The sequence below is a fragment of the Diabrotica undecimpunctata genome, chromosome 1 (assembly GCF_040954645.1).
Source record: "Diabrotica undecimpunctata isolate CICGRU chromosome 1, icDiaUnde3, whole genome shotgun sequence".
NCBI classification, from domain to species: Eukaryota; Metazoa; Arthropoda; class Insecta; order Coleoptera; family Chrysomelidae; genus Diabrotica; species Diabrotica undecimpunctata.
Window position 1 is genome coordinate 1989736 of NC_092803.1, and position 26843 is coordinate 2016578.

Here is a 26843-nt window from a genome sequence, read left to right on the forward strand (position 1 = left end):
CAATTATCAGCTTCTACCAATTTAAGATATAGTTTTCTTCACCAGCATTTATATACCACCAAGCAAACCAGCAAACAGCATTTATATTTATTCTTCTTTTCAATATACCAATATCCAATTATTATAAGTTGATTTATACTAATCTCCAATCATAATATAATTTTAATTCCTTCCAATGTCCATCCAATATTCTTCTAATATACTTTTATAATCTTCAATAATTATTTGTGTATAATTATAAATGTGCATTAAATATATGCATAATTTTTAATCTTCATTTAACTCACTATATTAAACAATTGGACTATCTCCAACTAACTTTCATATTTCTTATTAAACTGCTTGACTGACTTACTAAAACTGTGAACAATTGACTTCACTAACTAATCTACTAACTTTCATAATATACTGCTTGATGCTTGACTTCTGACTAAAAACTTCCATCTTGAATCCAAATCACGGGTATTTATATCTTTTTGGATCCTCTAGAATCATCTGGTAAGAGATCATGTTCCATTCGTTCTATTAACTTCTATATAGATGTTCTCGAAAAAAAATATCTGTTCGATCCACCGCCATAATCATTATTCCAGAATGTTCGACCGTAAACAATGGTCACACTCTGCACTCTGGAGAATTCGTTAATGTTCCATTGATAATTTTGTTGACATTTAGGCTTTTCAGATCAGAATAAACATTCAAATTAGTAACTAACACTCTAATTTAATAAAATCCACATTTCAAACAATATAACCCCACTTATATTTCTTATAATTCTTAATTTCTATCTGTCACTTCGAGAGTATTTTTGGTTGCCTATGCACATGGCTCACTTAAATCTATTTACAACATTAAAATACAACTTTTTACAATTATTATAGCTAATTTCTTAAAATGCCCTCACATAAATATATTTTTATAAATTTCTCTAGTATATAACTTATTTAAAATAATCAAATACTTTTTTATTTCTAATATTATGTAGTATATAACTTATAAATTATTTTCTATAAACCCCAATCGTCACAATATATATATATATATATATATATATATATATATATATATATATATATATATATATATATATATATATATTATATATATATATATATATATATATATATGTATATATATATATATATATATATATATATACACGTAATTCGTCCTATGTAAAGTTTACACTTTGTAGTTTAGCAATTAGAATTAACGATTATTGCATTAGATACGGACTAAAAATAAATAAGAGAAAAACTAAATTTATGATTGTCTCAAAAACGCAACATGGAAATGAAAGATTAATGATAGAGCAAACCCAAATAGAAAAAGTAGAGACATATAAATATCTGGGAACCTGGGTTGATGACAAAGATGACCAAAGCAGAGAAATCAAAGTCCGAATTGAAACTGCAAGGCAAGCATTTGTGAAAATGAAGACAATGCTTACCAACAGAGACCTTCAGTTGCATCTCAGATTGAGGGCTCTAAGATGTTACATATTTTCTATCTTACTATACGGAATGGAAGCTTTGACATTAAAGAAACAACACATAAGAAAAATAGAAGCGTTCGAAATGTGGTGTTACAGAAGAATATTAAAAATTCAGTGGGTTCAAAGGATTACCAATGCTGAGGTACTACGACGTCTAAATAAGGAGTTAGAAATTATGAACAGCATAAAAAGAAGAAAACTAGAATATTTGGGTCACATAACCAGAGGAGAAAAATATGAGCTGCTGAGAATTATTATGCAAGGAAGGATCCAAGGAAGAAGACGCATCTCCTGGCTGAAGAACCTTAGAGAGTGGTTTAACTGTAGTTCACTACAACTTTTCAGAGCAGCAGCCAACAAAGTGACCATAGCCGTTATGATATCCAACCTCCGATAGGAGATGGAACTTTAGGAAGAAGTTTAGCAAGGGTCAGGTTGCTGTTCATCCATATTCGCACACTTTGTACTACGATTTACAATTTATCTTACTCAGTTCTAAAAGAATACTGATGCTTTTAATTAGAGTAATAAGCATACTGAGATAAGTACAGCCGACTTGGATCTGAGTAATGCTCAGTGAACGAGTAAAAACACGTTTCACACTTTTAAGACTTTTCTCCAGTGTGCAAACACATATGTCGTTTTAAATTACATGAGTGAGAAAACTGCTTAAAACAAATTTCACACTTCTAAGGTTTTTCTAAACTGTGTGTTCCTGAATGAGTTTTTAACTGACTTGTTGTAGTAAACTGCTTTAAACAAATTTCACACTTGTAAGGTTTTTCCCCAGTGTGCACACTCGAATGTCTTTTTAAATTACCTGCATTACTAAACTGCTTAAAACAAATTTCACACTTGTAAGGTTTTTCTCCAGTATGTATTCTCAAATGTTCTTTCAAATTTCTCGCTTCACGAAATTGCTTAAAACAAATTTCACACTTGTAAGGTTTTTCCCCAGTGTGCATACGAGAATGATTTCTCAAAGTTTCCTTTCGAGTAAATTGCTTGAAACAAATTTCACACTTATGTTCCCCAGTGTGCACACTAGAATGATCTCTCAAAGTTTCCTTTCGAGTAAATTGCTTGAAACAAATTTCACACTTGTAAGGTTTTTCTCCAGTATGTATTCTCAAATGTTCTTTCAAATTTCTCGCTTCACTAAATTGCTTAAAACAAATTTCACACTTGTAAGGTTTTTCTTCAGTGTGCACCCTTAAATGATTTTTCAAATTTCCCGCTACACCAAATTGCTTTAAACAAATTTCGCACTCATAAGGTTTTTCTCCAGTGTGTATTCGTACATGTCTATTTAATTTATCTTTTCTAGTAAACTGTTTAAAACAAATTTCACATTGGTAAGGTTTTTCTCCAGTGTGCACTCTTAAATGATATTTCAAACTTTCCGCTTCACTAAATTGCTTGAAACAAATTTCACACTTGTAAGGTTTTTCTCCAGTGTGCACTCTCAAATGTTTTTTCAAATCACTTGCTTGAATAAATTGTTTAAAGCAAATTTCACACTTGTAAGGTTTTTCCCCAGTGTGCATACGAGAATGATTTCTCAAAATTCCCTTTCGAGTAAATTGCTTGAAACAAATTTCACACTTGTAAGGTTTTTCTCCAGTGTGCTTTCTTACATGATGTGTTAAATGACCTAGTTGGGAAAATTGCCTAAAACAAATTTCACACTGGTAAGGTTTTTCTCCAGTGTGCAGTCTCAAATGTGTTTTCAACCCTCGCGCTTCACTAAATTGCTTTAAACAAATTTCACACTGGTAAGGTTTTTCTCCAGTATGCAGTCTCAAATGTTTTTTCAAATTTCCCGCTTCACTAAATTGCTTGAAACAAATTTCACACTTGTAACGTTTTTCCCCAGTGTGCACACTAGAATGATTTCTTAAAGTTCCCTTTAGATTAAATCGCTTGAAACAAATTTCACACTTGTAACGTTTTCCTCCAGTATGAATTCTCAAATGACGTTTCAAATCATATTCTTGAGCAAACTGCTTAAAACAAATTTCACACTTGTACGGTTTTTCTCCAGTATGCACACTCAAATGCCTTTTGAATTCGTTTCCTCGAGTAAATTGCGCAAGACAAATTTTACATTGGTCAAGTCTTTGTTCTTCATCGTGTTGACCTGAAAATTTTCCTTTGTTAGATGAATGTGACGTTTCAATAATTATAATTTTGTTCTTCTCCTCGGAACAACCTAAAATACAAACCAAATATAAACATTTTACTGGAACGGAAAAACTTTTGAAGGAATAAAAGAATAATATATAAATAAAGCTATAACCCAAGTTGACCTTTTTAAGTTTATTTTACTATTCCGTCTCTTTCCTTGCAGCTTAATGCCAGTTGGCAACATCAATATGTACTGCTATTTTAATCTTATGTTTAAAAGCGGACAGACTATAAATTTGTAATTTAATTTCGAAAAACTATTATTTATTTTGAAATAAACAACTTTACAATAGTTGATTCATTTATTTATCATTATATATAATTATATTACACTACAGTAAAAGGATTTTGAACATAATTGTCAGATACTGACTCTGCTTCTGAGATTGAAGATGTAGATCTGGTAAGAACAAGTAAAGTACTTTTTTTTACTTAGAGGCGCTGTCAAAAGTAATAATGAAAAATAGAACAAAAAACACAAATAATGGAGAAAAAGTTAACTGGCTACAAATAAAATACTTTAAAACCAAACCAGGCATTGTGTTGTAAAGGTACGTTCGCAGTTCTGACTACAAAGAAATAAATATTTTTGGTAAAGGTGGCATTCTTAATCTGATCGAAATAAACTTAAAAAGGCATACCCAAACCTCAGCATATCAGTTTAAAAAAACATGATCTGTTAAAGCTCTGAGTCTGATATTGAAGTTATGATATAACTTCAATTCAATGGCCAAAACCAGATAAGGGCTACAAAAAAATGTTTTTCATATATTTTTTTTTCATTTAATTAATTTTATTTTTTATTTGCAATGTTATTTACTTTAATATTTTGCAGTCATTAAGTTATTATTAATCTAGGATGATTTTTCATTTAAATTTAAAGTTTAAAACGTAGATTTCTCAAAAGTTTAAAAAATATGAGTTGGCTTGTTTTGGCACTAAGTCGACGATATGTGTATATTGTAAGGTTAATAACTAGACTTCGGCAAATATGCATATTGCATATTTTGCATATTGTGCATATTTTATGCAAATATTTCATATTTTGGCATATTTGTATAAAAGTTTGCATAAAGTGCATAAAAGTTCAGATTTTTATACTGTATTTGAAAATTTTTAAACATACCAATTTATTTCAATTCTTGTATAAAATTTTGTAGTCATTTTAATCAAGAAATGATCTAAGTACGTAATCTCTACAGGTACAAAACATTTACAATTTCAAAGAAGATCAATTTAAGTAGCCCTCAACATTCTTAGACAGTCTCGGTCACTGAGGCATTCAGTTATTGGATAATCGCTAAGGGTTCGCTCATTTGCATTTTATGATCTAATCCCCAAATCTATCTACAATTTTTTGTATCTTAACAGCAGGTAAACGGCTAATAGTTTTGTTCCTAATTTAGGGATTTTCCAAAATCTCCCAGTTTATTGAATTAGGTACCTAAACATTTCTAATTTGATGCTCAGATTTGTAAATCATTTTTGTTTTGATATTCAAAGCGTAAACACTCGTTGTGCGTAACAAAAAGGAAGATTGTGATTTTATAATGCCTAAAACAACCAGTGCTTCAACTTGGATTAAACCTTATAAAGAGCTGTCTATGGATATGGGAAAAATCTACTGTTCAGTCTGTGGCAAAATTGTAAGTATCTAATATTTTCTATTAAATATCTAATATTTCATACATACAGGGTGTTTCCAAATGACACTTACAACGTTTGACTGTAGATACTTCTCGAAAAATTAAACAAAACGATATAGTTAATGAGGGGTCAAACTTATTTACTTTTCGAGATACAGGGTGTTAAAATTAAAAAAAAATTAAATTTTTTTAGTTAATAACAACAATAACTTTAAAACCAATAAACGTATTTACTTGAAATTTAGTACTCGTAGGTTGTTTTTAAATGAAAAATAGCTTCCTTTAGTGAGAAAAAATTGTCCATGGTACAATACAATGGTGTGTATTTAGAATAATTTTTCACCTTTACTTTTTTTTATGAAGTCAGCTATTCTAAAACACAATTATTTTTATTGTAATTGAATTAACAAAAAAAAAATACTTTTGTTGAATTTTAAAATAAGTTATATGATGTACTAATGGTTAGTAACAAAAACTAATTTGTGGATTAATACTGCATTTAAAACACTTAGCGAGTGTTTTTTTTTTCCAAACCAGTTATTTGATTAACCAAAAACACCTTGTATATTTTTATATTTTAAAGGTTGGGTTAAAATAAAGGTTTTTATTTTTATTTATAGATAGCATGTGAGAAGAAATTTCAGATAGACCAACATGTGAGAACTGCTTCACACATTGCAAAAAAAGGAAAAATAGGAGGAAAACATCAAACTTCAATGGCTAAATGTTTCCAATCTACTTCAAAAAAATTAGATGAGCAAGAAACTTTTAATGAAGACTTGTGTCGCGCATTAGTGTCTGCAAACATACCGCTTTCAAAATTAGCAAATGTAAATTTTAGTTCGTTTCTAAAAAAATATTGCAAACTTAATGTTCCAAGTGATCGGTCTCTAAGAAGAAATAATGTGAACGGGCTATACTCGTCGGTGTTAATTAATATTAAGGAAGAAATTGCAGATAATTATTTTTACATATCTGTAGACGAAACCACTGATTCCTCAGGAAAGTATATTGCTCATTTATTGATTGGTGTTCTTAAAGAAGATACCTTACCAAAATCTCATCTTATTTCATGCCAGCAACTTGAGAAAACAAATGCTTTAACAATTTCGCGTTTTATACAAGAAACATTAGCAACTTTTTTTCTTCCGACAACTATTCCTTCTAATAAATTACTGCTTATTTTATCGGATGCTGCTCCTTATATGGTGAAAGCAGGACAAAATTTAAAAATATTTTTCCCAGATTTAATACATGTTACTTGTGTAGCGCATGGATTAAACAGAGTTGCAGAGGAAATACGAAAAAAGTTTCCTCTTGTAAATACCATGATATCCAGTGTCAAAAAAGTATTTCTTAAATCTCCTATAAGAATTCAACTTTATAAAGAAATGCTACCTAACATTCCTCTTCCACCACAACCTATTTTAACGCGATGGGGAACATGGTTAGAAGCAGCTAATTTTTATGCAGATCATTTTGTTAAAATAAAGAACATAATTGATACGTTAACAGATGAAAGTTCCCAATCTCTTTTGGATTCTAAACAAACTTTTCAGAGTAACTTGCTTCAACAAGAACTTTCATTTATAAAATCAAATTTTAGTTTTGTTCAAAAAACAATTACTTAGTTAGAATCACCAAAACTGTCATTGTTAGAAAGTACAGCATTAATAAAAGAATTTGCGTCATGTTGTCGGAACGTTAGAGGTAATATTGGAAAAGATATTTTAAAAAAATTTGAAGCTACTATGGAAAAAAATAAAGGTTACCATATTATTTCTGAAGTAGTCAGTGTTCTAGCTGGAAATATTTCGGAAACAATTAATTTAGAACCAAATGTTTTGGTTAGTTTGAAAAATGCTCCCGTTACATCAGTTGATGTTGAACGAAGTTTTTCCATATATAAATAAATATATGTACTCAGACAGTTTTTGTTAGAAAATTTTGAACACCACTTGGTCATTTATTGTTACCATAATTCTAAATAAGTTTATTCATACTTAAAAATGATGTAGTTACTTAAAATAAATGTAAATCTTAATGAATAGTAGGAAATATTTAGTTATGTACACTTTTTTTTTGAATAAAATTGTTACTATTTTACGATTTTTTTATTTATTTGTATGCATATTTTGTAAAATATTTGCATATTTTCGGGTAAACACGTGCATATTTATGCGCATATTTTCTACATTTTTATTTGCATATTTGCCGAAGTCTATTAATAACTATCGATATATCCTTAGACCATTAAACCTTATAGACACGCCGTATGCTATACCCGTTGCGAAGAGTGAAGCAAACATAAATTGTTTTGCATAGCTATGCGTGACGTCAGTATATGGCAGAAAACGTTAGAAACTATACTTGAGAATCAAATTTGTAGGCAGTAAATTCTCCGAACTGTGAATGCGATAAACCAACAACATCGTTGCCAGTTTGTAATGATAGATATTCTAGCAATTTATCACTTAATCATTGACATGCAGCAAAATTATCATATTAATGATCGTTTTGTATTTGTTAAGGTATATAATAAAATGTATTTAGTAACATCAATATTTATGTATAATATTATATTTATATACAATACTTATATATAGAAAACATCTAACGTACGATAATATTCTTTGTAAAAGTCACACATGACAACATCGCATTCTAGGACCGGTAGAAAGGAATAGTAGATCAACGTTGTCATAATATAGAGAGAGATAAATTGCTCATTGACTTCCTAGCTTAGCATTCAATAACGCTTAGCTAGCGTTCGTTCACACTGTTGCAGTGACTTTTAAAAATTAATCTTAATATAATATGATATGAGACTTATATTTAACTTTGAAGTGTATACTTCTTATCACAAAAAAACACTTACTTTCAAATTCCATAATTTTGTACAAAACATACGAGACAAAGAAACTTTCTATGACATTTAATGACAAACTATAATTTTTTTTAATGACACTTTTGTTTGTTACAAAAATTAATTATCAAAAAGGCAGGTAGAGAGATTTACCCTGCTGTTATTTCAATGAAAGGTTTCTCTTCATTGGAATTACTTATATTTTAAATATACTAATTTACATAATTATGAAAATCCAATTCTGAACTTGCCGATTACATGAAGTGAACTTTTACTTTTAGTGAACATATATAAACACGCACACATATATATTATAATTAAATAAAATAAATCGAATCGAATATACCTAATATATATATATATATATATATATATATATATATATATATATATATATATATATATATATAAGTATTCATTTTTTTAAGAGCAAAGTATATTGGTACAAAATGTATTTTAGTTTGAAAACTAGGTTAACAAAACAAACTTACTTACATACGAAAGTAATCTTAATAAAATGGTTCGACCTCCACAGGAAGTTAAAATATTAATCATCGTATGAAGACGACTCGTCGGCTGATGAAGAGCTATCGCGATCACTATTATTTACATTGATAATTAATGGTTCAACCGAAATGTCCACTCTTGTGTCTAAGTCCCACATTCTATCTTCTTCTTTTATAGTGTGTCTTATACAATTTTTCCAAGACTCAGGTGTGACATTTTGTATGGCAGTAGCTAACAAGCACTTCATCATCATCATCATTTTGGCTTTACAACCCTGTGTGGGTCCTAGCCTCCCCAAGAATTTTTCTCCAGTCGTCCCTATCCATCGCCTTCCTCCGCCAAGCACGTATTTCCATATTTCTCATATCTTGGTCTATGTTATCTAGGAATCTTGTTCTGGGTTTTCCTCTTCTTCTTTGACCAATAGGTCTATCAAGGAGCGTTTTTCTAGCTGGGTCGGTTTGCTCCATCCGCATTACATGGCCTACCCACCTCAGACGTCCTATCTTTATGTGTTTTACACAAGCACTTCACCTCCTCCATTTTAAAACTCAAGTTTTCCATGTTGTTTGCACGAGCCATTTCATCGACTGCATATTTCTTGAAAACGGGTATATGTATCCTCGCGAGGTTTAATAATTGTACTTTCAACATGTTGCCATTGAATGGTATATTTTTTTGAGAGAGCCAGTTGATTATTGCACCTTTTCGCCAGGCAGTCGTTGGTGATGGCTCCAACCGTCGACTGTGGTATGACGCATTGTCCATAACAACGACAGAATTTGCTTCAAGGCTTGGTAGAATATTTGAAAACCAATCTTCGAATCTTTGAGCGTCCATTTCCTCATGGTAATCGTTGGTTTTCTTGGATTCGAATAGTAACAAGCCGTTGTCCAAAAAACCCGAATTGCTGCCTATATGTGTTATTATGAGCCTCCGTCCTTTACCCACTGGTGTTTTTAATCCTAATGAAAGCTCTTCAATGAAGGCTTGTCGACGACTTTTAATTTCCAAATCTTGCCACACCTTTGAGACAGTATGACCTTGATTTAGCCAAGTTTCATCTAAATAGTATACTTTTCGTCCTTCACGACGATACTCTCGGATTTTTTGTAAGTAATTTCTCCGCCACAAAACAATTTCATCTTTTTTCTAAAAGAACACTATTCCTGCTTCTTTTTATATATTTAATGTTCATTTGTTCTAATGTTCGCAATAAAACACGTCGTGATATTTTGGGTATTGAATTATTGGAATTTATTTCAACTTCAACTTTCTTTAAGGTTGGGATTTCGTTCCGAAAGAAGAAAGCATGGAATTTCCTCCGAATAGCATATTTGGTATTATCTTAAAGCTGAATGCGTTTTCTACCTCTGGTTTCAATGGTTTCAACAGGTCCATCATTCAATTTGCCTTCACTTTGTTTAAAATTGTTTACAATTCTGTATACACTTCTCAGGGGAATCACTACACAGGGTAACTACATCGTTGACCGACATACTTTTATTCCTTTCACGGAGTCCACAATACACATTAAATATAATAGTTTTTTCTCCCATCGAAAAATTTGGACGTCGTTTACTTTTACTGCTTTCACTTTCCATATTACTCACAACAGTAAAATAAGTGTTCACTGCTTAGATAATCTAATCGATATATGCGTAGCAACGACGGTTGCTGGGCAACGTGACGTCAGCAAAATAGTATTCTACTCATCGTCATCACACCACTGTTTACTTCGATAGCAAAACAACTGAATACCTGAGTAACCGACTTTCACCGACTATCGCGGTTTTAGGAAGGTGTAACTATTACCTTCTAAACTAAAATTATTATTTATTGTAATTAATTCAAATGTATAACACAATAATAAAAAGTAATGGGTTGTACAGCGATGTAGTATATCTTTTCTAAGTAAAAATATTAAGAGAATAAAAGTTTTGATTCTAAAAGTATGTCGAGTGGGAGATAAAAAAAATTGAACGTATTAAACGAGCACTGAAAGATGTATGTGGCGTCCTTCATTTTTAGTGGCGAATTTTGATTTCTCGTCCCAAAAAACTTCAGCTTACCAAATTTCGTGTTGTTATCCCATGCATATCACGAAATATTTAAAAATAAAAGTTTAACTTTGACCCCCTTTATTTTGGTTATTATCAACTTTCGTACTAAAGTAAGTTAGTTTAAATCGGCCTATTTTAATCTCAGGAATCTAAGATTAAGTTATGGCCATTCGTTATCAAACACCATGTATATTATATTAATATACAGTGTAGGTAAAAGTTTATGGTCGGCATGGACCTTATGTGAGATGGAGTGAGAAACACCTATTTAAAAAGAGAGAGGTATATTAGGTCAGCCCATTATATCGTCGAAATAGCATTAGTGGAACTAAGAAAAGAGGAGAAGTTCAACGTTGCCAAACTTATTGGTTTTATTTGACCTGTTGTCTTTTTAGCATTTTAACAACGTTCTAAGATAATCAAATTTGGGCGAATTGATTTAAATGGCAGCTTACTGTTTTTTATTTTAAATTTGCCACAATTTTTCTTTACAATAAGTTTAATTTAACATTTTCATTTCCACTTCGGAAATCGTTTTATGTAAATAAAATTTATTAATGTTTCGTATTTTAAGTACGATTTCCGAATTAAAAATCTAAACATCAAAATAAGCTTATTTTAAAGTCACATTGTGCCTTATTTCCAATAAAAATAATAAAATGCATATAACTCCACAATAAATAAACCTTCATACGAAATTATTTGGCAACGTCTCATGTCGCGTAGTCAAAGCACCGAATCAAAGTAGGAACACAGGTAACGAACGAGTAGAGGTGGGCATTCTTTTTTTTTGAATCCTGAGAAAACTAATAAATATTTTTGAAAAATTTAAACGGAGAATGAAAGAATACATTATTACCGAGACCGAAAGTCTCTGAAAACTTCTATAATGTTTATTTTAATAAGTTACAGGGGCGAAAAAAGAGAAAATTTAGTGATTTTGAATTTTAAGTATCTCATTCAAAAAAACTTTTTGTTTATTTCGGCCCTCGGCAATAATTTCACTTTTCATTCTGCGTTTAAATTTTTCAAAAATATTTGTTAGTTTTCTCAGGATTCGAAAAAAATGAATACATTTAAAAAGCATTCGCCTGAAATTTTGCGCCTACGCTCTTAACGCGACTAAACCGATTTTCGTAAACAATAACTATGATTGTTTAACAGTAGTTTCAAGTAAGAGAGTACCTACATAAACAAACATAATGGCTATTATCGTTTATGTGTATATTTATTGAAGTGAAAGAAACTAATGAAGGATATATTTATTATAACATAATATATAATATAATATAACATAATATATATTTATTATAACATAATCGTAACATAACCATTTAAATTATTGCTATTTAAATAAAGCTGTTGTAATCAGGGAACTGCGATTTTCTTTTTTTTAATATGGCTGTTATGTGTAAAATTTGTAAAAAAATTCCCTCCAGTCAATCATGCTTGAATAGACATAATAAAAAAGTTCACAACCAGAAAAAGACTGAAATAATAAGTTACGAGTTAAATGTGTTTAATTCGAAGTGTTTTGAATGTGCAATTTCTTTTAAATTTATTAAGGATTTACGCACACACCTACAGGACAAACACAACGTAGCAATAGAAATGATAGAGATTACCTTTAATGATTCTAAAGGTAAGTATTTGTACAACAAATTGTGTTATTAAAATAATAAAATATATTTTTAGAGTTTGACGATTGGTTGGAGGATATAAATAAAAAAGAAAAAACAGAATATGTTTTGACAAGAGGATGCAAATTGAGGAAAACTGATGATGGCACTGTTAAAATGTATTATTACCACTGTAATAGAAGCTATAAGAAATGTAATGCATAAAACGTTTTGAATAATAAATGTTTTACTAAATACTTTCAATATTACAGGTAACATTATTCAGGATGAGGTCAGAAAAAGGTTGCCAAAGATGCAAGGTTCAGAAAAACTATTGTTTTCTTGCACAAGTCAAATTATATCAAGCCAACTAAATAATGGAAAATGTATAGTTACATATTACAAAAGTCACTACCACCATGACAATGAAATTCGACATTTGCATTTATCAAAAATAGATAAAAACCAAGTTGCAAACAAATTATTAGCAGGAGTATCTGTTTCTAAGTAAGTTACTAGCACATATATTCACCTGACGGTCTGCTGACCATAGGTGTGTAATAGCACATATTTTACATCAGTTATAATTTAAAATATTTTACAGGATACTGGATCAAAATAGAGATCAGATTGTTGAAACTGATGTGCAAAGAATTCATCTATTAACAAAAAAAGATATATACAATATCAAAAATTCTTATGGTATAAGCATATCAGATGATGGTAGAAGAAATGGAAATGATGCTGTCAGTGTGGACATGTGGGTGCAAGAACAACGAAGTTTTGAGGAAAATGCAGTCATATTTTATAAAAAGCAGGGTATTGAACATAATAATCTTGAGCAGAATGATTTCTGTTTAATAATTATGAATAAATCACAGACATATATGTTAGAGAAGTTTGGTGAAAATATAATTGCCATAGATTCAACACATGGTTTAAATGGTTACAACTTTGAACTTACAACATTAATGGTTGTGGACGAATTTGGCGAAGGGTTTCCATGTGCATGTATGTTCACAAACCGACACGACACATTTATACATAAGCTTTTTTTTGAAAAACTTAGGGATGCTCTAGGACATATAATTACTCCTAAAACTTTTATGTCTGATATTACGGGGGTATTCTACAACGCTTGGCAGCAAGTAATGGGCAAACCTTGTTATCAATTATATTGTGCATGGCACATTGACCGTGCCTGGCAACAAAATTTATCAAAAATATCCAGCAGTGACAAAAAAAAGTGGGTGTATAAAACTCTGAAATATTTGCAATATATTCCAGAGACAGAAGAATTTCAAAGCAGTTTAATTAACACTTTAAATTTATTTTATGAAGATCCAGATACTGTAGAGTTTGCAAAATATTTTAAGAATAATTATAGTACTAATTCCAAACTTTGGGCAGTCTGCTATAGGCGAGAATGTGGAATCAATACCAATATGTACCTAGAGTCTATGCACAAGACAATAAAATACTTTTATTTGCAAGGTACAACTGTAAAACGATTAGATAAAGGCTTACATGCGGTTTTAAAATATATTCGAGATAAAGTTGTTGATAGAATAATAAAAAAAACTAAAGGTAAGCATACTAAACGCATTTCTGCAATTGTTTCAAAACATCGTCAAGCAATAACATTATCTTTTGAGGTAAATCAGAATGAAAATGAAACGCTTTTATCAACATTTGGTGATGATAATACTACTTATACTGTTACAAAAGTAAACGACATTCCTTGTTGTGAATTACAGTGCAAATACTGCAGTATATGTGTGCACGTTTACCAATGTTCGTGTGTAGATTACTTTTTAAATAACACAATATGTAAACATATACACTACGTAGGATTACATAATAATAAACCACCGACAGTAAACAGACATGAAAATGAAAGTAGTGAAGAAATTAAAATGCACTTAAACACAATGCAAAACATAAACAATGAAAATTGTAATATTGAAGTTGAATCTATGCAGAAAAAAGTTTTTACTTTGCTAACAAATATATCTGAACAAGTAAGAGAATCTTCAAATGTAAAGGCTTTACAAGAATGTTGCAGCTATTTAAAAAAGGCTTCTTTAATATTAAATGTTGAAGCTAATAATGTGTCGCTGTCGCTATCCGATACTGTTAGATCTGAACCTACAAACAAAAAAATTGAGAAGCAATTGCAGTTTTTCTCTACAAAGAAGAAACAAAAACTTAAAAAAACTTTTGTCAAAAAGCCAAATATGGATGAAAAACAGTTAATTTCGGATGTTTTAAATACACGTCCGTATATTAGCTCAAATGTGGATAACGATCACAAATATTGTAAAAGTACTAATAAATAATTTTTACAACAAAAATTCTTGTTTTAAAATTCCATAAACTGAACTAAAATTCAAGTTTTTCAAAACCTGCTTTATTTTATAGTCAACTTTTCTGTAACTCCCTATGAATTTGTCTCTGTTAAAAACAACTATGAATTTTTTCCTTGTCTTAAAACATGTAAAAGTTAATGAAGAATAACTTTCGCTAAAAATAAAAATAATTAAGTTTCTTAGCACAGTCTCCGTGGACATATTATAAATAATAACCTAATAATTTTTAGAATATACTAATTCCGATGGCTTATAACTTAATATTTTTGTTTTTGAAACAGCGTTCACTTGCAACAAACATTTGAATTTCGCGGTTTTAAGTCAAGATTCCAACCTGTAGCCAATATCACAACCAGCACGGAGAGCTCTCGATAGCCGCTCCTATTATATTTATTTAAAATAAAATAACCTCAAATTGATAAATATTTTCTCTGTTGGCAACAATGAAAGTGGGATCTAAAATTGCACAGAAATATCTCTGATGTAAAAAGGTCAAGCTAGGCAAGAGATGTGCCATGCAAGACGGACTTGCATAGCATGAGACTTGCATAGCCTAGATGTAAAGCTGCCTTAATAATTAACTGCAATTAATATGAGAAAAAACGAGTATTTATTCGTTCGTGTTGTATATAAAAAAATTGCATAATTTATATAATAAAAATGTATTTTTGAAAGCTTCTCTATTTGTAATTGAAGCCTACAACCAAAGAATATAGACGTAGACGCTAAGCGTCTATATTCTTTGCTACCAGTGTTGCCAACAGTAAAACTCGCTATCCACTAGATTGAACCTTGAAAACCACCAGAAAACCACTAACAAAAAATAGTCCTGCACCCATAATCGCTAAATTTTCCACTAATTTTTTTTTTGTTTTGTTTTGGGAAAGAAAATAAGTATATTAAGTTATTAGTTTCCTTTATTACGTAGGGAATAAAAATGAAACAAATTTGTAGTAAATTATTATTAATAAAATAAAGAAACATAAAAAACATAATTAAGTAAAGAAACATGTAACAAGGACTATTCTATATTTCTTCTTCTTCAGAGGAATCATTAATGTCTGCACCATCATCGTCGGTTTCAGATTGATATGATTCTTTGGTACCGATTTGTTTTATAACGCTTACTGGAATTTCATAGTCATTGCAGCATTTTCCCTCCAACCTCAAACCACAGCGTACTCTTAGTATAGCAGTTAAAAGATTTAACTTCATTCTATTCCTCTGCTTGTTTTTTATTACATTCATACTGCTAAATAGTCTCTCAACATCGGCATTAGAATGAGGCAGTATTAGTAGAGTAAACGCAAAAGTCGCTAATTCTTCAAACCGCGATTCTCCTTGAGCTTCTTTGAAATGCAATACTTCATTCCAAAATTTTTTTGTGTTTTTGGTCTCATTCCATTTCAATAAATGAACTTGATGCCACTGATCATCGACTCTTGCTATATGTTCTGCATTTTTATTGAACTGAGCCATTATGTCAGTTAGTGGTTCTTTATTGTGATTAAGTGCTTGTTCAACACTTATTCGGGATATTTTTTTCATCAGTGTCAAATTTTCTGGTAACCTATTTTTGATTTCTTCAATTAGATTTACTATAAATGTCATGCACCGATGCCGCATCATTTCTTCGTTTTCCCGTGTTAATCCTTTTTCTCTCATTTCAAGTATTTGATTTTCAAATCGGAATCCAAGATAACATTTTTGATCCAAAAAATCTCGAATATTTTGAGTAAAAATGTCAACTCTATTTGTAGGTAATGTAATCTTGTTGACAAACATATCTATCAGGTTGATCAACTCTTCACACAATTTGGTGTGGTCCGTATCTGCTGACTCGAACATTTTATTAACTCTGTTTATTTCAATTAGTATTGGATATAAAAATGAAATATATGCGTAATTCATATCGTTCGCATACATAGAGTGCAATAACTCAGCCGTGTGACATCTTTCATGTACCTTAGCTATGGAAAAATGTGTTTTTAGCTCTAGCCATTGCGTGTATATTCTGGAAACAGCAGATTCTATTGACAACCACCTTGTCTGGCATGCTTGAACTATTTTTAGGGGTTGCTGTCCATCGTTGATGGTTTTGTATAATTCTTTAAAAAGCGATTGTCTGGAAGACGAGCGACTAAACCAATCATATGTTTCCTTAATTAAAAACTCCAAATTTCTCGGTAAAAATTCTTTTGCAGCAGCTGAAACAGCCAATTGCAAGGAATGGCACAAGCAACGCACCAAAATCAGGTGTGGTACCTCTTCCTTCAATTTGGTATAGACTCCGTTATTTACTCCAACCATCACAGAAGCGTTATCTGTACCAATTCCGATTAAATTTTCAAGTCGGAGATCGAATCTTTTGATCGTTTTTTTTATAGTAGATACAATGCCTTCAGCATTACACTCATGGATTTTAACAAGGTCTAGAAACGTGGATACTATTTTTTGGTGTAATTTACTGTAATAAATGATTACCAAACCCAAGTATTTATGCACAGCAATATCTGTAGATTCGTCAATTATTAGGCTAAATGGTTGATCTTTAAAATCTTTTTTTAGAACCTCGGTGAAATGCATTGCTAACACATTTTTTATAATCGAACTGCATTTAGTTCGGTGCAGTTGAACTTTTTCGATATCTTTTTCATGATTGTTATTATATACCTCTCCTAAATGGTCAACGACACGTATACTAGTATGCATGGCTGTAAATAATGCTAGGCTGCGTAATTATAACCTGAAATAATTTACGTATTCAAAGATGTAAAAATAAAAGTGCAAAAACTAAAGTAGACTTTACACTACATGATTTTATCATATGACAATATCATATGAGATTTGTTATGATTCCTCGTTTCTACGATGTTTTAAAAAATCGTGTTTACATTGCATGATAAGTTATGACTTATGATATGAGTGACAATGAGTCAGGTTTTATTGATTTTTTTTTTGTTTATGGTCATAGAGATATTAGACACAGTATAGGTATCAACTATTAGATTTTGAAACCATTATAATGAAAAATAAATCTTTGATTGCATTGGCTTCCCGACTTTTAATTTAATAATAATACGCCGGCAACAGCTGCGTACAGCGTACAGCAGTAAGAAGAAAAAGATCAGACGCCTTTGGGCTTGCAGGTGGCTCTTACAAAGAAATCGTGGATAGGGTATATCAAATTTATTGTTGATATTATACTAAATTAAAAATAATTAATAAAGAAACTGAACTAAAATTATGACTAAGAAGACTATAAAACACTAAACTAAGAATAAAATAAACTAAATAATTAATAAAAGAAAAATACGACACAATAGCACATATTAGATAATAGATTCAATATCAATGCAACAACAATAAATAAATAAATAAATAAAGAATGTTGTCTCTGGGTAAGGGAATGTTACTTAATTGATATAAGAATAAGGCGCGATATTTAAATATGTTGGTTTTACCCGTATTATTACCGAAAATCATATGATTTTATCATGCGGAATAGGCACCGTCCTATTCTCCTGTGATAAGCTATGACAAGCCGCATGACAGTGCTTATGACAAATCACACAGTGTAAACATGTAGGTAAATTTCACTTATGACCAAATCATATGACAAATCACATGATAAATCATGTTGTGTAAAGTGTGTATAAGCTAAATATTGGGTTTGTGTAAAATATTTAGTGTTCTGTGGTTCTATCTGTTACATCCTTTGGTTTGTTATATTGTTGGTAGTTGATTAAGATTATTAATAAATAAGGAAATCCTGATATTAACCATAGGTATTTCAAGAAAATAATTATTTTGATTTATTCGTGAAAAAAAAATGTGCTCATTTCTGACCAATCAATAAGTAACCAATAAAAAGCAGTGTAGAAAGAAGAATAAGTGTGAACATGCCTTTATCTTAATAGGTGTGAACGTGCCTTAACTAGTGACAGTTCGGCTCGGCGGCTAACTTCAGAAATTAGAGGTTAGGTTAGGAATGTGCTCAGGGCCAAAGAATGAAAAATGTTACTTTTACTTTATTAAATACAAACAACAGGTCTCACAAATATATTTAAATTGAAGAAAATGGTTTCCTAATTTATTCTCCATGCAATCATTACAGCAGTTATTTACCTTTTTATTTTGTTGATGCTTCTTTGACGTCCCACGACTTCATGGAGATTCATGGAGATTTCAAATCTCCATGATGACTCCTTAAAGTTGTACCACAAAATTTACATTTCGCTACTTTTTCACCCGTACTACTTTCAATAACCTGTAACCAATCTTTTAAATGTGGGTCATGAAGCCAAGAATCCCGAAAATGTTGTCTATATTGTGTTTTCGGCATAGTTACGTATGAATAAACTCGCAATGATAACTTCAGTATATGATAACGCAATGATAACTTCACTATCATAACTTGATAACTAGTGTTGTTCATGTCATATTTTATATCCTAACAGATTTTTTTCGTAATAGACTTACAGAAAGCTGTAGTAGATGGCAATTTTAAAATTTTAGTTTCCTGTAATTTTTTATGCATGTATTTTTACGACCGTACAAGAGATAGCGCTATATTGGAAGCATAATGTGTAATGTGTTTTTTGTAATTTGTTTTTTAATAATTGAAACTGAAATGTACTAAACCGCTAGAAAATTCCACCAGCCACTAAAAGCAATATTTCGCCACCAAATCGGGGTTTAAAACCACCAGTTTTAGTGGAGAATCCACTAAGTTGGCAACACTATTTGCTACAACATATACATTATAAAGACATGACAACACAGTCAAACGTCAAAAATTTGTTTTGTGAATTTAATTGACAGCTTCTTTGTAGCTATCTTCAATGGGACCAAATGTGAAAATCGTACTATCTTTTTAACAATACAGTTTAGTTTAAGTGATTTTGTTTTTGTATTATTACACAATGTGAAATTCAAATTGCCCGGGAATCTAAATAAATTTCGTCAACATACAATTTGTTTTCATGTTATTGTATTAATCAGTTGTATTTACTTACTTTCATCATTTGTTGTTTGGTTTTCTTCATTTGGTGTAAATTTACATTCATCTTGTTCTACTTCAGTGTTTACCGCAAATTCATTAGAGTCTAAATAATCAAATTGGTCATATGCACTTTCTCTCTTGGGTTCTTCCTTAATTTCAATTTTGAATGCATCCAAAGGACCAACACACTTGTCTTCCACTTTTATTTTACAAGTTTTTTCACTAGCTTCTTGTTTTATTTCCATATTTGAGTTTATGTATCAATTTCAGTTATGGGCCCTGATTCTAATTGAGATTTCGACCACCTCCAAACATGTCAAAATTAATATGGCGGCGACGTCGATGTCGAAATGTGACTTTGCGAACCTTGTGGATTTCAGCTGAACTAACCAAACGACGTCACTACGTCGATTTATCGAAAATAATGGACCGTGGAAGTGATGACGTAGATTTTATTGACATCTGTCAGTTTCACTTTCCAAACAAACCTTGTTTAGTGTGGATAATTTGTATTTTTCGTTATTTTTTCATTTTTTTTACAGAATCTTTCCGCTTTTTGCAATATCTAAGTATTCTAATAGTTACTACAACAATTTTACAAGGTTGTGTAAATAATAAAGCATGTTGTTTTATAAAAATAGCAATAAAATGCATGTATCAATAAAGTAAGGTTAGAATGTCTTTAATTTAAATTTTTAAACTATATTTCATAGAAATAGAACACTGAATAATGATGGTATTATCGTAAAAAACACTATACTTAAAAAAAAGCAGCAGAGGAAGCAAAATGTTAACTTTATAGAATTTAAAAAGTCTTGAGATTGGGCATTTCAACTTTTGTTTGGAAAGTAATTGACAGTTGTGACGTCACACTTCCACTGTCCATTTCAACTTCAAGAAAGTGGTTGAATGAAATTTCATTTCGCTGTATTTAGACGCTTCTAGTTTGCATCTAGCTTCTATATTCGTCTATATTCTTTGATATAATTATATGCCAAGCCAAGGTTATGTCCATTGCCTTAAATTCATTATTTAGCCTTCATCGCTGAATTTATTGTTTATTTGTTAGCTATGAAATTTAAAGTTGAAATTAGGGAAGATTTTGTTTTCGTGGTTAAAGAAAGAAATATAGTAGAGAGTAGTTTATCCACATCAACCGATATTGGAGGTATGAAGAATGAGCCAGAAGATATATCAAGTAAGACAGGTGATAAATATTAGTGAACAAGATGATTTAATTAGTATTTATTAGCAATGGAAGTGAAAGCTGAAGTAATTAAGAAAGAATTTGCTGAAGATGACCAAAAAGGTGAAATTAAGGAGGATTTTGTTGAATATAATGAGATATATGTAAGGAGTCCCTTATCCACATCAACAGGTATTGGAGGTTTGAAGAATGAATCAGAAGATACGTCAGGTAAGACAGGTGATAAAAATTAGTGAACAATCTGATTTAATTAGTATCTATTAGCAATGGAAGTGGAAGCTGAAATTAAGAAAGAATTGGCTGAAGATGACCAAGGATATATAGAGAATCATCTAAATATATCCCTACACCTTGGAGATTTCAAGAATGAAAGAGATGAAGATAACTCAGGTGAGAGAATATCAATGGATTCTTATAAATAATAAAATGGACAAAGTCTAGAGAATGTTCTGGCATTGATGGTGTTGCCATGTCCTTATAATGTATATGTTGTACCAGGTTGTACTTTGCCTGTGTTGATGTATGCCTCAAATATACACAGAGAAACAGTATATTCATCATGTATTATTTTATGGATTCTGCAATTTTTATTTTATATAAAACAGAAAGGAATAAATATTGGTTTCTTTGGATATTAATTCCAGTTAATTATCAGAAATTGTTTTTGATAATCCTCAAACCACCAGTTGCCAGATTGCAAAAGATGTCTTTTTAATTTTATTATTTATACCGAAATTTTACTATTAACTGTTTTAAAACTATTTATTTTTTCTTTTTTTATAATTCTAAACTTTTAATTTCTATATATTTTATTGCTATTGATTGCATGTTTCATTTTTAACGTAAATTTCAACACTGTCAAACACCAATACTTTGTTCTGTCATGCATCATTTGTAGTTACCTTCATCCAGAATGTTCTCTAGTCTTTGTCCAATAAAATTACCAGAATTTAAATTATTTTAATATTTAAAAAGTAAATTATCGACATTTTAAAATTGACAGTCACTTTAAGGATGGCTCAAAACCAGTAACAATTTGCTGAATTTGTAGTCAGTGTGTGAATGCATAATTCCATATTTATTTTGTTCTGATATAGTTAACAATTCATTTATAGTCACTTACACACAACTATGTTGTGTGCCAGTTCTACCATTTATGAGAAATTGTCGTCTGTTTTTATGTATATGACTGGGACACAATTATTTTCCTTGTATATTGGCAATTATCAATTATATATTGTTGACAGACATTGGTTCCTTTTCTTAAAAAATATCTTTCTCTATTTCAGCACCTGGTATTTTATGATTTCATTTTCTTTATTCCAACATTAAATATTATCAAGTTTTGTTTTCATTTTAGGGTTTTCCAAGAAGAATGGAATGGCAATCATGAACACATCACCTGAACCTTCATGCAACAAAAAACAACTTATAAGTCCACAATATGGAGAAAAAACATTAAAAAATGCAATTTGTTTTAAAAATTGTTCTTACAAAGATAATTCTACAAATATTCTGTCTAGAAAAGGACTTAATCAACATGAAATATGTTGCAAGCAATTTTCTCAAAAAGATTGTTTAGAGTGTGTCACCTTCAAATGTGAAATTTGTTTTAAGCAGTTTGTTAGTAAAAAGTTTTTAAATCAACACATGAAAATTCACACTGAAGGAACACTTTACAAGTGTGAAATTTGTTTAAAGCCATTTACTAAAACTAATAATTTAAAAATACACTTGAGAACACACAGTAAAGAAAAACCTTACCAGTGTGAAATTTGTTTCAGGCAATTTAGTGTAGCACATAGTTTGAAAAACCATTTAAGAGTGCATACTGGAGAAAAGCCTTACCAGTGCGAAATTTGTTTTAAACAATTTAGTGAACAGGGAAGTTTGAAAAAGCATTTGAGAGTGCACACTGGAGAAAAACCTTATAAGTGTGAAATTTGTTTCAGGCAATTTAGTTTAGCACATAGTTTGAAAAAACATTTAAGAGTGCATACTGGAGAAAAGCCTTACCCGTGCGAAATTTGTTTTAAACAATTTAGTGAACAGGGAAGTTTGAAAAAGCATTTGAGAGTGCACACTGGAGAAAAACCTTATAAGTGTGAAATTTGTTTTAAGCAGTTTGGTGAAAAGAGTAGTTTGAAACAGCATTTGAAGGTGCATACTGGAGAAAAACCTTACCAGTGTGAAATTTGTTTTAAGCAATTTACTAAAACTAATAATTTAAAAGAACACTTACGAACACACAGTGGAGAAAAACCTTATGAGTGTGAAATTTGTTTAAAGCCATTTACTAAAACTAATAATTTAAAAATACATTTGAGAACACACAGTAAAGAAAAACCTTACCAGTGTGAAATTTGTTTCAGGCAATTTAGTGTAGCACCTAATTTGAAAAAACATTTAAAAGTGCATACTGGAGAAAAGCCTTACCAGTGCGAAATTTGTTTTAAACAATTGAGTGAAGTGGGAAGTCTAAAAAGGCATTTGAGACTACACACTGTAGAAAAACCTTAGAAAGAGTGAAATTTGTTTTAATCAATTTAGTGAAGCAGTAAGTTTGAAAAATCATTTGAGACTGCAAAATGGAGAAAAACCTTACAAAAGTTTTGACTAGAGAAGAACTTTATCTACATGAAATTTGTTGCAAGCAATTTTCTCAAAAAGATCGTTTGGAGTGTGTGGCATACAAGTGTGAAATTTGTTTTAAGCAAAATCAGAAAAAAAAGAAAGTGTGAAATTTGTTTAACAGTTCAGTGGAGCAGGTTCTTTGAAAACACATTTGAGAGTACACACTGGAGAAAAACCTTACCAGTGTGAAATTTATTTTAAGCAATTTACTAAAACTAATAATTTAAAAGTACACTTACAAACACACAGTGGAGAAAAACCTTATGAGTGTGAAATTTGTTTAAAGCAATTTACTACAAAAAGTGGTTTGAAAATACACTTGAGAATGCACACTGAAGAAAAGCCTTACAAGTGTGAGATTTGTTTTAAGCAGTATACTGAAGCTTTTTATTTGAAAAAACATTTGACAGTGCATACTAGAGAAAAATCTTACAATTGTGAAATTTGTTTTAAGCAGTTTACTCGAGCATCTGATTTGAAAAGACATTTTAGGGTGCACACTGGAGAAAAACCTTATAAATGTGAAATTTGTTGCCAGATGTTTTCTCAAAAATATAATTTGAGTATACACATGCAATTGCATGTTTGAGAAACTTTATTGTAATGAAATTCCATTGTTAGATATCCATAATGGATATATTTAGTATTAGCTGGAGGAGTAACTGTACCACAACTTATAAAAACTACCAGATTTGGTATTCACCTATTGCTGACATGGAGATATTGTAACGAAATTATTTTGCCTACCTCAGGGTAAGAACATAGGGGTAGAAATAGGGGACAGAATTGTTGGTAGGGGCAAAGATAGGGCAAGCAAAATAAACGCTACTATGCGAATGGTACTCAGGGGGTTGTTGGAGAGCTGGGGTCGTGGATAAGTTGAAATAAATGGGTCGGATTGGGGTATCTACACAATGAATGAAATAAAGGGGTACTTACTCAAATCTCCTGGGCAACTGGGCAAATAAAACAACAAGGAAGGGCTTCTAGCAATTTAGAACAAGGGCGCCGCTTTGAAGGATCCTAAACTTGCTGGATTTAGGAAAAATATCCTAAAATAAAAATATACATAAAGGGTTAGGAGATTTCTAAAATAAATAAAAAAATGGATCAGAGAAACAAATCAAAACGTTTATTTTTGTCTCATACAAACAGTTAGCAAACATATAAATGGCACAAAAAATATACTATATAAATAGTTGCCAAATACAGAATAAAAAAAACTTACATGTGTCCGTTTACAAAGGGGTTGGAGATACTACAAAAACTTACAAATGTTATCGCACAGAGATTAAGTGCTTCACTCTTTGCTTATCATCTTTTAGAAAACTTGACAGTCATTGTATTGCATTCTGCAACAATAAATAAATGTTTTTCATATACATAATTGACAAGTTAGTTTGTATAGTCGGAGTATATGTCCCTTCTTTACTAAAGAGTTTTGAAATAACTGATAACTGAGATAACTTTTAAGCAGTTTAGAAATACCATTCTAATTTTTCATATTTTCTTTATCCCTGATTTATGCATTAGTGAAATATGCCTTTCTTTCCAATTTTTTGAAAATATGCATGACATCAAAGATAAATCAAATATATGATAGTCCTGATAATGTGTGATGTGATGGGAGTAATTAATTGGATTTCATATATATCTATTAGAAAGATTATTTAAAAATGAGTTTATTACTATTAAAAATATTATTTAATACTAAATTAGTCAAAACTGTATTGAGGTGACATGGCATTTTATTATGGTGTTATTTTATTTATTGGTACATTAATTCCTTTTAAGTTTTGTTACTTTTTATTTTATCTTGTAGTTTCTACATAAACATTTCTATTTTTGTTTTAATTTTAGGTTTTTCTCAGAAGAAATTGTTGGAAATGAAAATGATGAGAACATTACCTGAACATTTATGCAATAAAGAACAGCAAATAATTCCAAACTCTGGGGAAACCACATTAAAAAATTCTATTTGTTCTAAACATTGTTCTCAAAAAAATAATTCAAATAAACATATACAAGTTCAGACTGAAGAACAACTATACAATTGTGAAATTTGTTTTACACAGTTTATTCAATCGAGTGATTTGAAAAAACATTTGAGATTGCACACTGGAGAAAAACCTTACAAGTGTGAAATTTGTTTTAAGCAGTTTTCTCAACTAGGTAATATGAAACAACATATGAGATTGCACACTGGGGGAAAACATTTCAAGTGTGATATTTGTTTTAAGCAGTTTTCTCATCTAGGTAATATGTAACAACATATGAGAGTGCATACTGGAGAAAAACCTTACAAGTGTGAAATTTGTTCTAAGCAGTTTACTATTGCCAATCATTTGAAATCACATTTGAGAGTGCATACTGGAGAAAAACCATACAAGTGTGAAATTTGTTTTAAGCAGTTTATTCAATCAAGTGATTTGAACAAACATTTGAGATTGCACACTGGAGAAAAACCTTACAAGTGTGAAATTTGTTTTAAGCAGTTTTCTCAACTAGGTAATATGAAACAACATATGAGATTTCACACTTGGAGAAAACAATACAAGTGTGATATTTGTTTTAAACACTTTACTGTAACAGGAAGTTTGAAAAAACATTTGAGACTGCACACTGGAGAAAAACCATACCAGTGTAACATTTGTTCTAAGAAGTTTTCTCAACTAGGTAATATGAAAGGACATATGAGATCACATACTGGAGAAAAACCTTACCACTGTGAAATTTGTTTGAAGGAGTTTTCTCTACTAACTAATATGAAACAACATATGAGATTGCACACTGGAGAAAAACCTCACAACTGTGAAATTTGTTTTAAGAAATTTAGTGATACGAGTAGTTTAAAAAATCATTCAAAAGTGCACACTAGAGTCAAACCTTACCAGTGTGAAATTTGTTTTAAGGAGTTTTCTCAACAAAGTAATATGAAAAAACATATGAGATTGCACACTGGAGAAAAACAACTGTGAAATTTGTTTTAAGCAATTTAGTGATGCAGGAAATTTGAGAAGGCATTCAACAGAGCATACTGACAAAAAAACTTTGTGAAACCAGTTTGAAATTTGTAAAAGTGCACACTGGAAAACTTTAAATTATAAACATATGAAATTTATTTTATAGGTTTATTATAAAAATGTAGCCTGTTCTGTAGACTAACACGAAGCTGTATACAATGTTTTCTGTATTTTAAAAATTTCAATAATATGTTTAAAACAATAAAATAATTTTATTACTTA

At 30.4% G+C, this 26843-nt stretch overlaps 3 protein-coding genes across 6 annotated transcripts; 2 read left to right on the forward strand and 1 right to left on the reverse strand.

Annotated features, from left to right (window-relative positions):
- Window positions 1–2184: 2184 nt before the first annotated feature.
- On the reverse strand, window positions 2185–20163 carry LOC140443534 (uncharacterized). Its single transcript, XM_072534851.1, has 2 exons — window positions 19771–20163; window positions 2185–3707 (listed from the first exon to the last, which is right to left on the reverse strand). The coding sequence occupies exons 1-2, from the start codon at window positions 20000–20002 to the stop codon at window positions 2185–2187; spliced, it is 1755 nt and encodes a 584-aa protein (XP_072390952.1). The 5' UTR covers window positions 20003–20163.
- On the forward strand, window positions 12193–13324 carry LOC140437464 (uncharacterized). The gene is made up of 3 exons (XM_072527011.1): window positions 12193–12406; window positions 12460–12597; window positions 12656–13324. Exons 1-3 carry the CDS (start codon window positions 12376–12378, stop codon window positions 12892–12894), a joined length of 408 nt encoding a protein of 135 aa, XP_072383112.1. The 5' UTR covers window positions 12193–12375; the 3' UTR covers window positions 12895–13324.
- A 10-nt stretch (window positions 20164–20173) lies between the features above and the next one.
- Window positions 20174–26843, forward strand: LOC140443552 (uncharacterized). Of its 4 annotated transcripts, XM_072534891.1 has the most exons (5): window positions 20174–20955; window positions 21010–21174; window positions 21229–21354; window positions 22325–22587; window positions 25459–26843. In XM_072534891.1, exons 1-5 carry the CDS (start codon window positions 20829–20831, stop codon window positions 25486–25488), a joined length of 711 nt encoding a protein of 236 aa, XP_072390992.1. In that variant the 5' UTR covers window positions 20174–20828; the 3' UTR covers window positions 25489–26843. The 4 variants fall into 4 exon arrangements, with proteins under 4 accessions (XP_072390992.1, XP_072390974.1, XP_072390983.1 ...); XM_072534873.1 differs by lacking the exon at window positions 22325–22587; XM_072534882.1 differs by lacking the exon at window positions 22325–22587 and having other exon boundaries at window positions 20174–20925.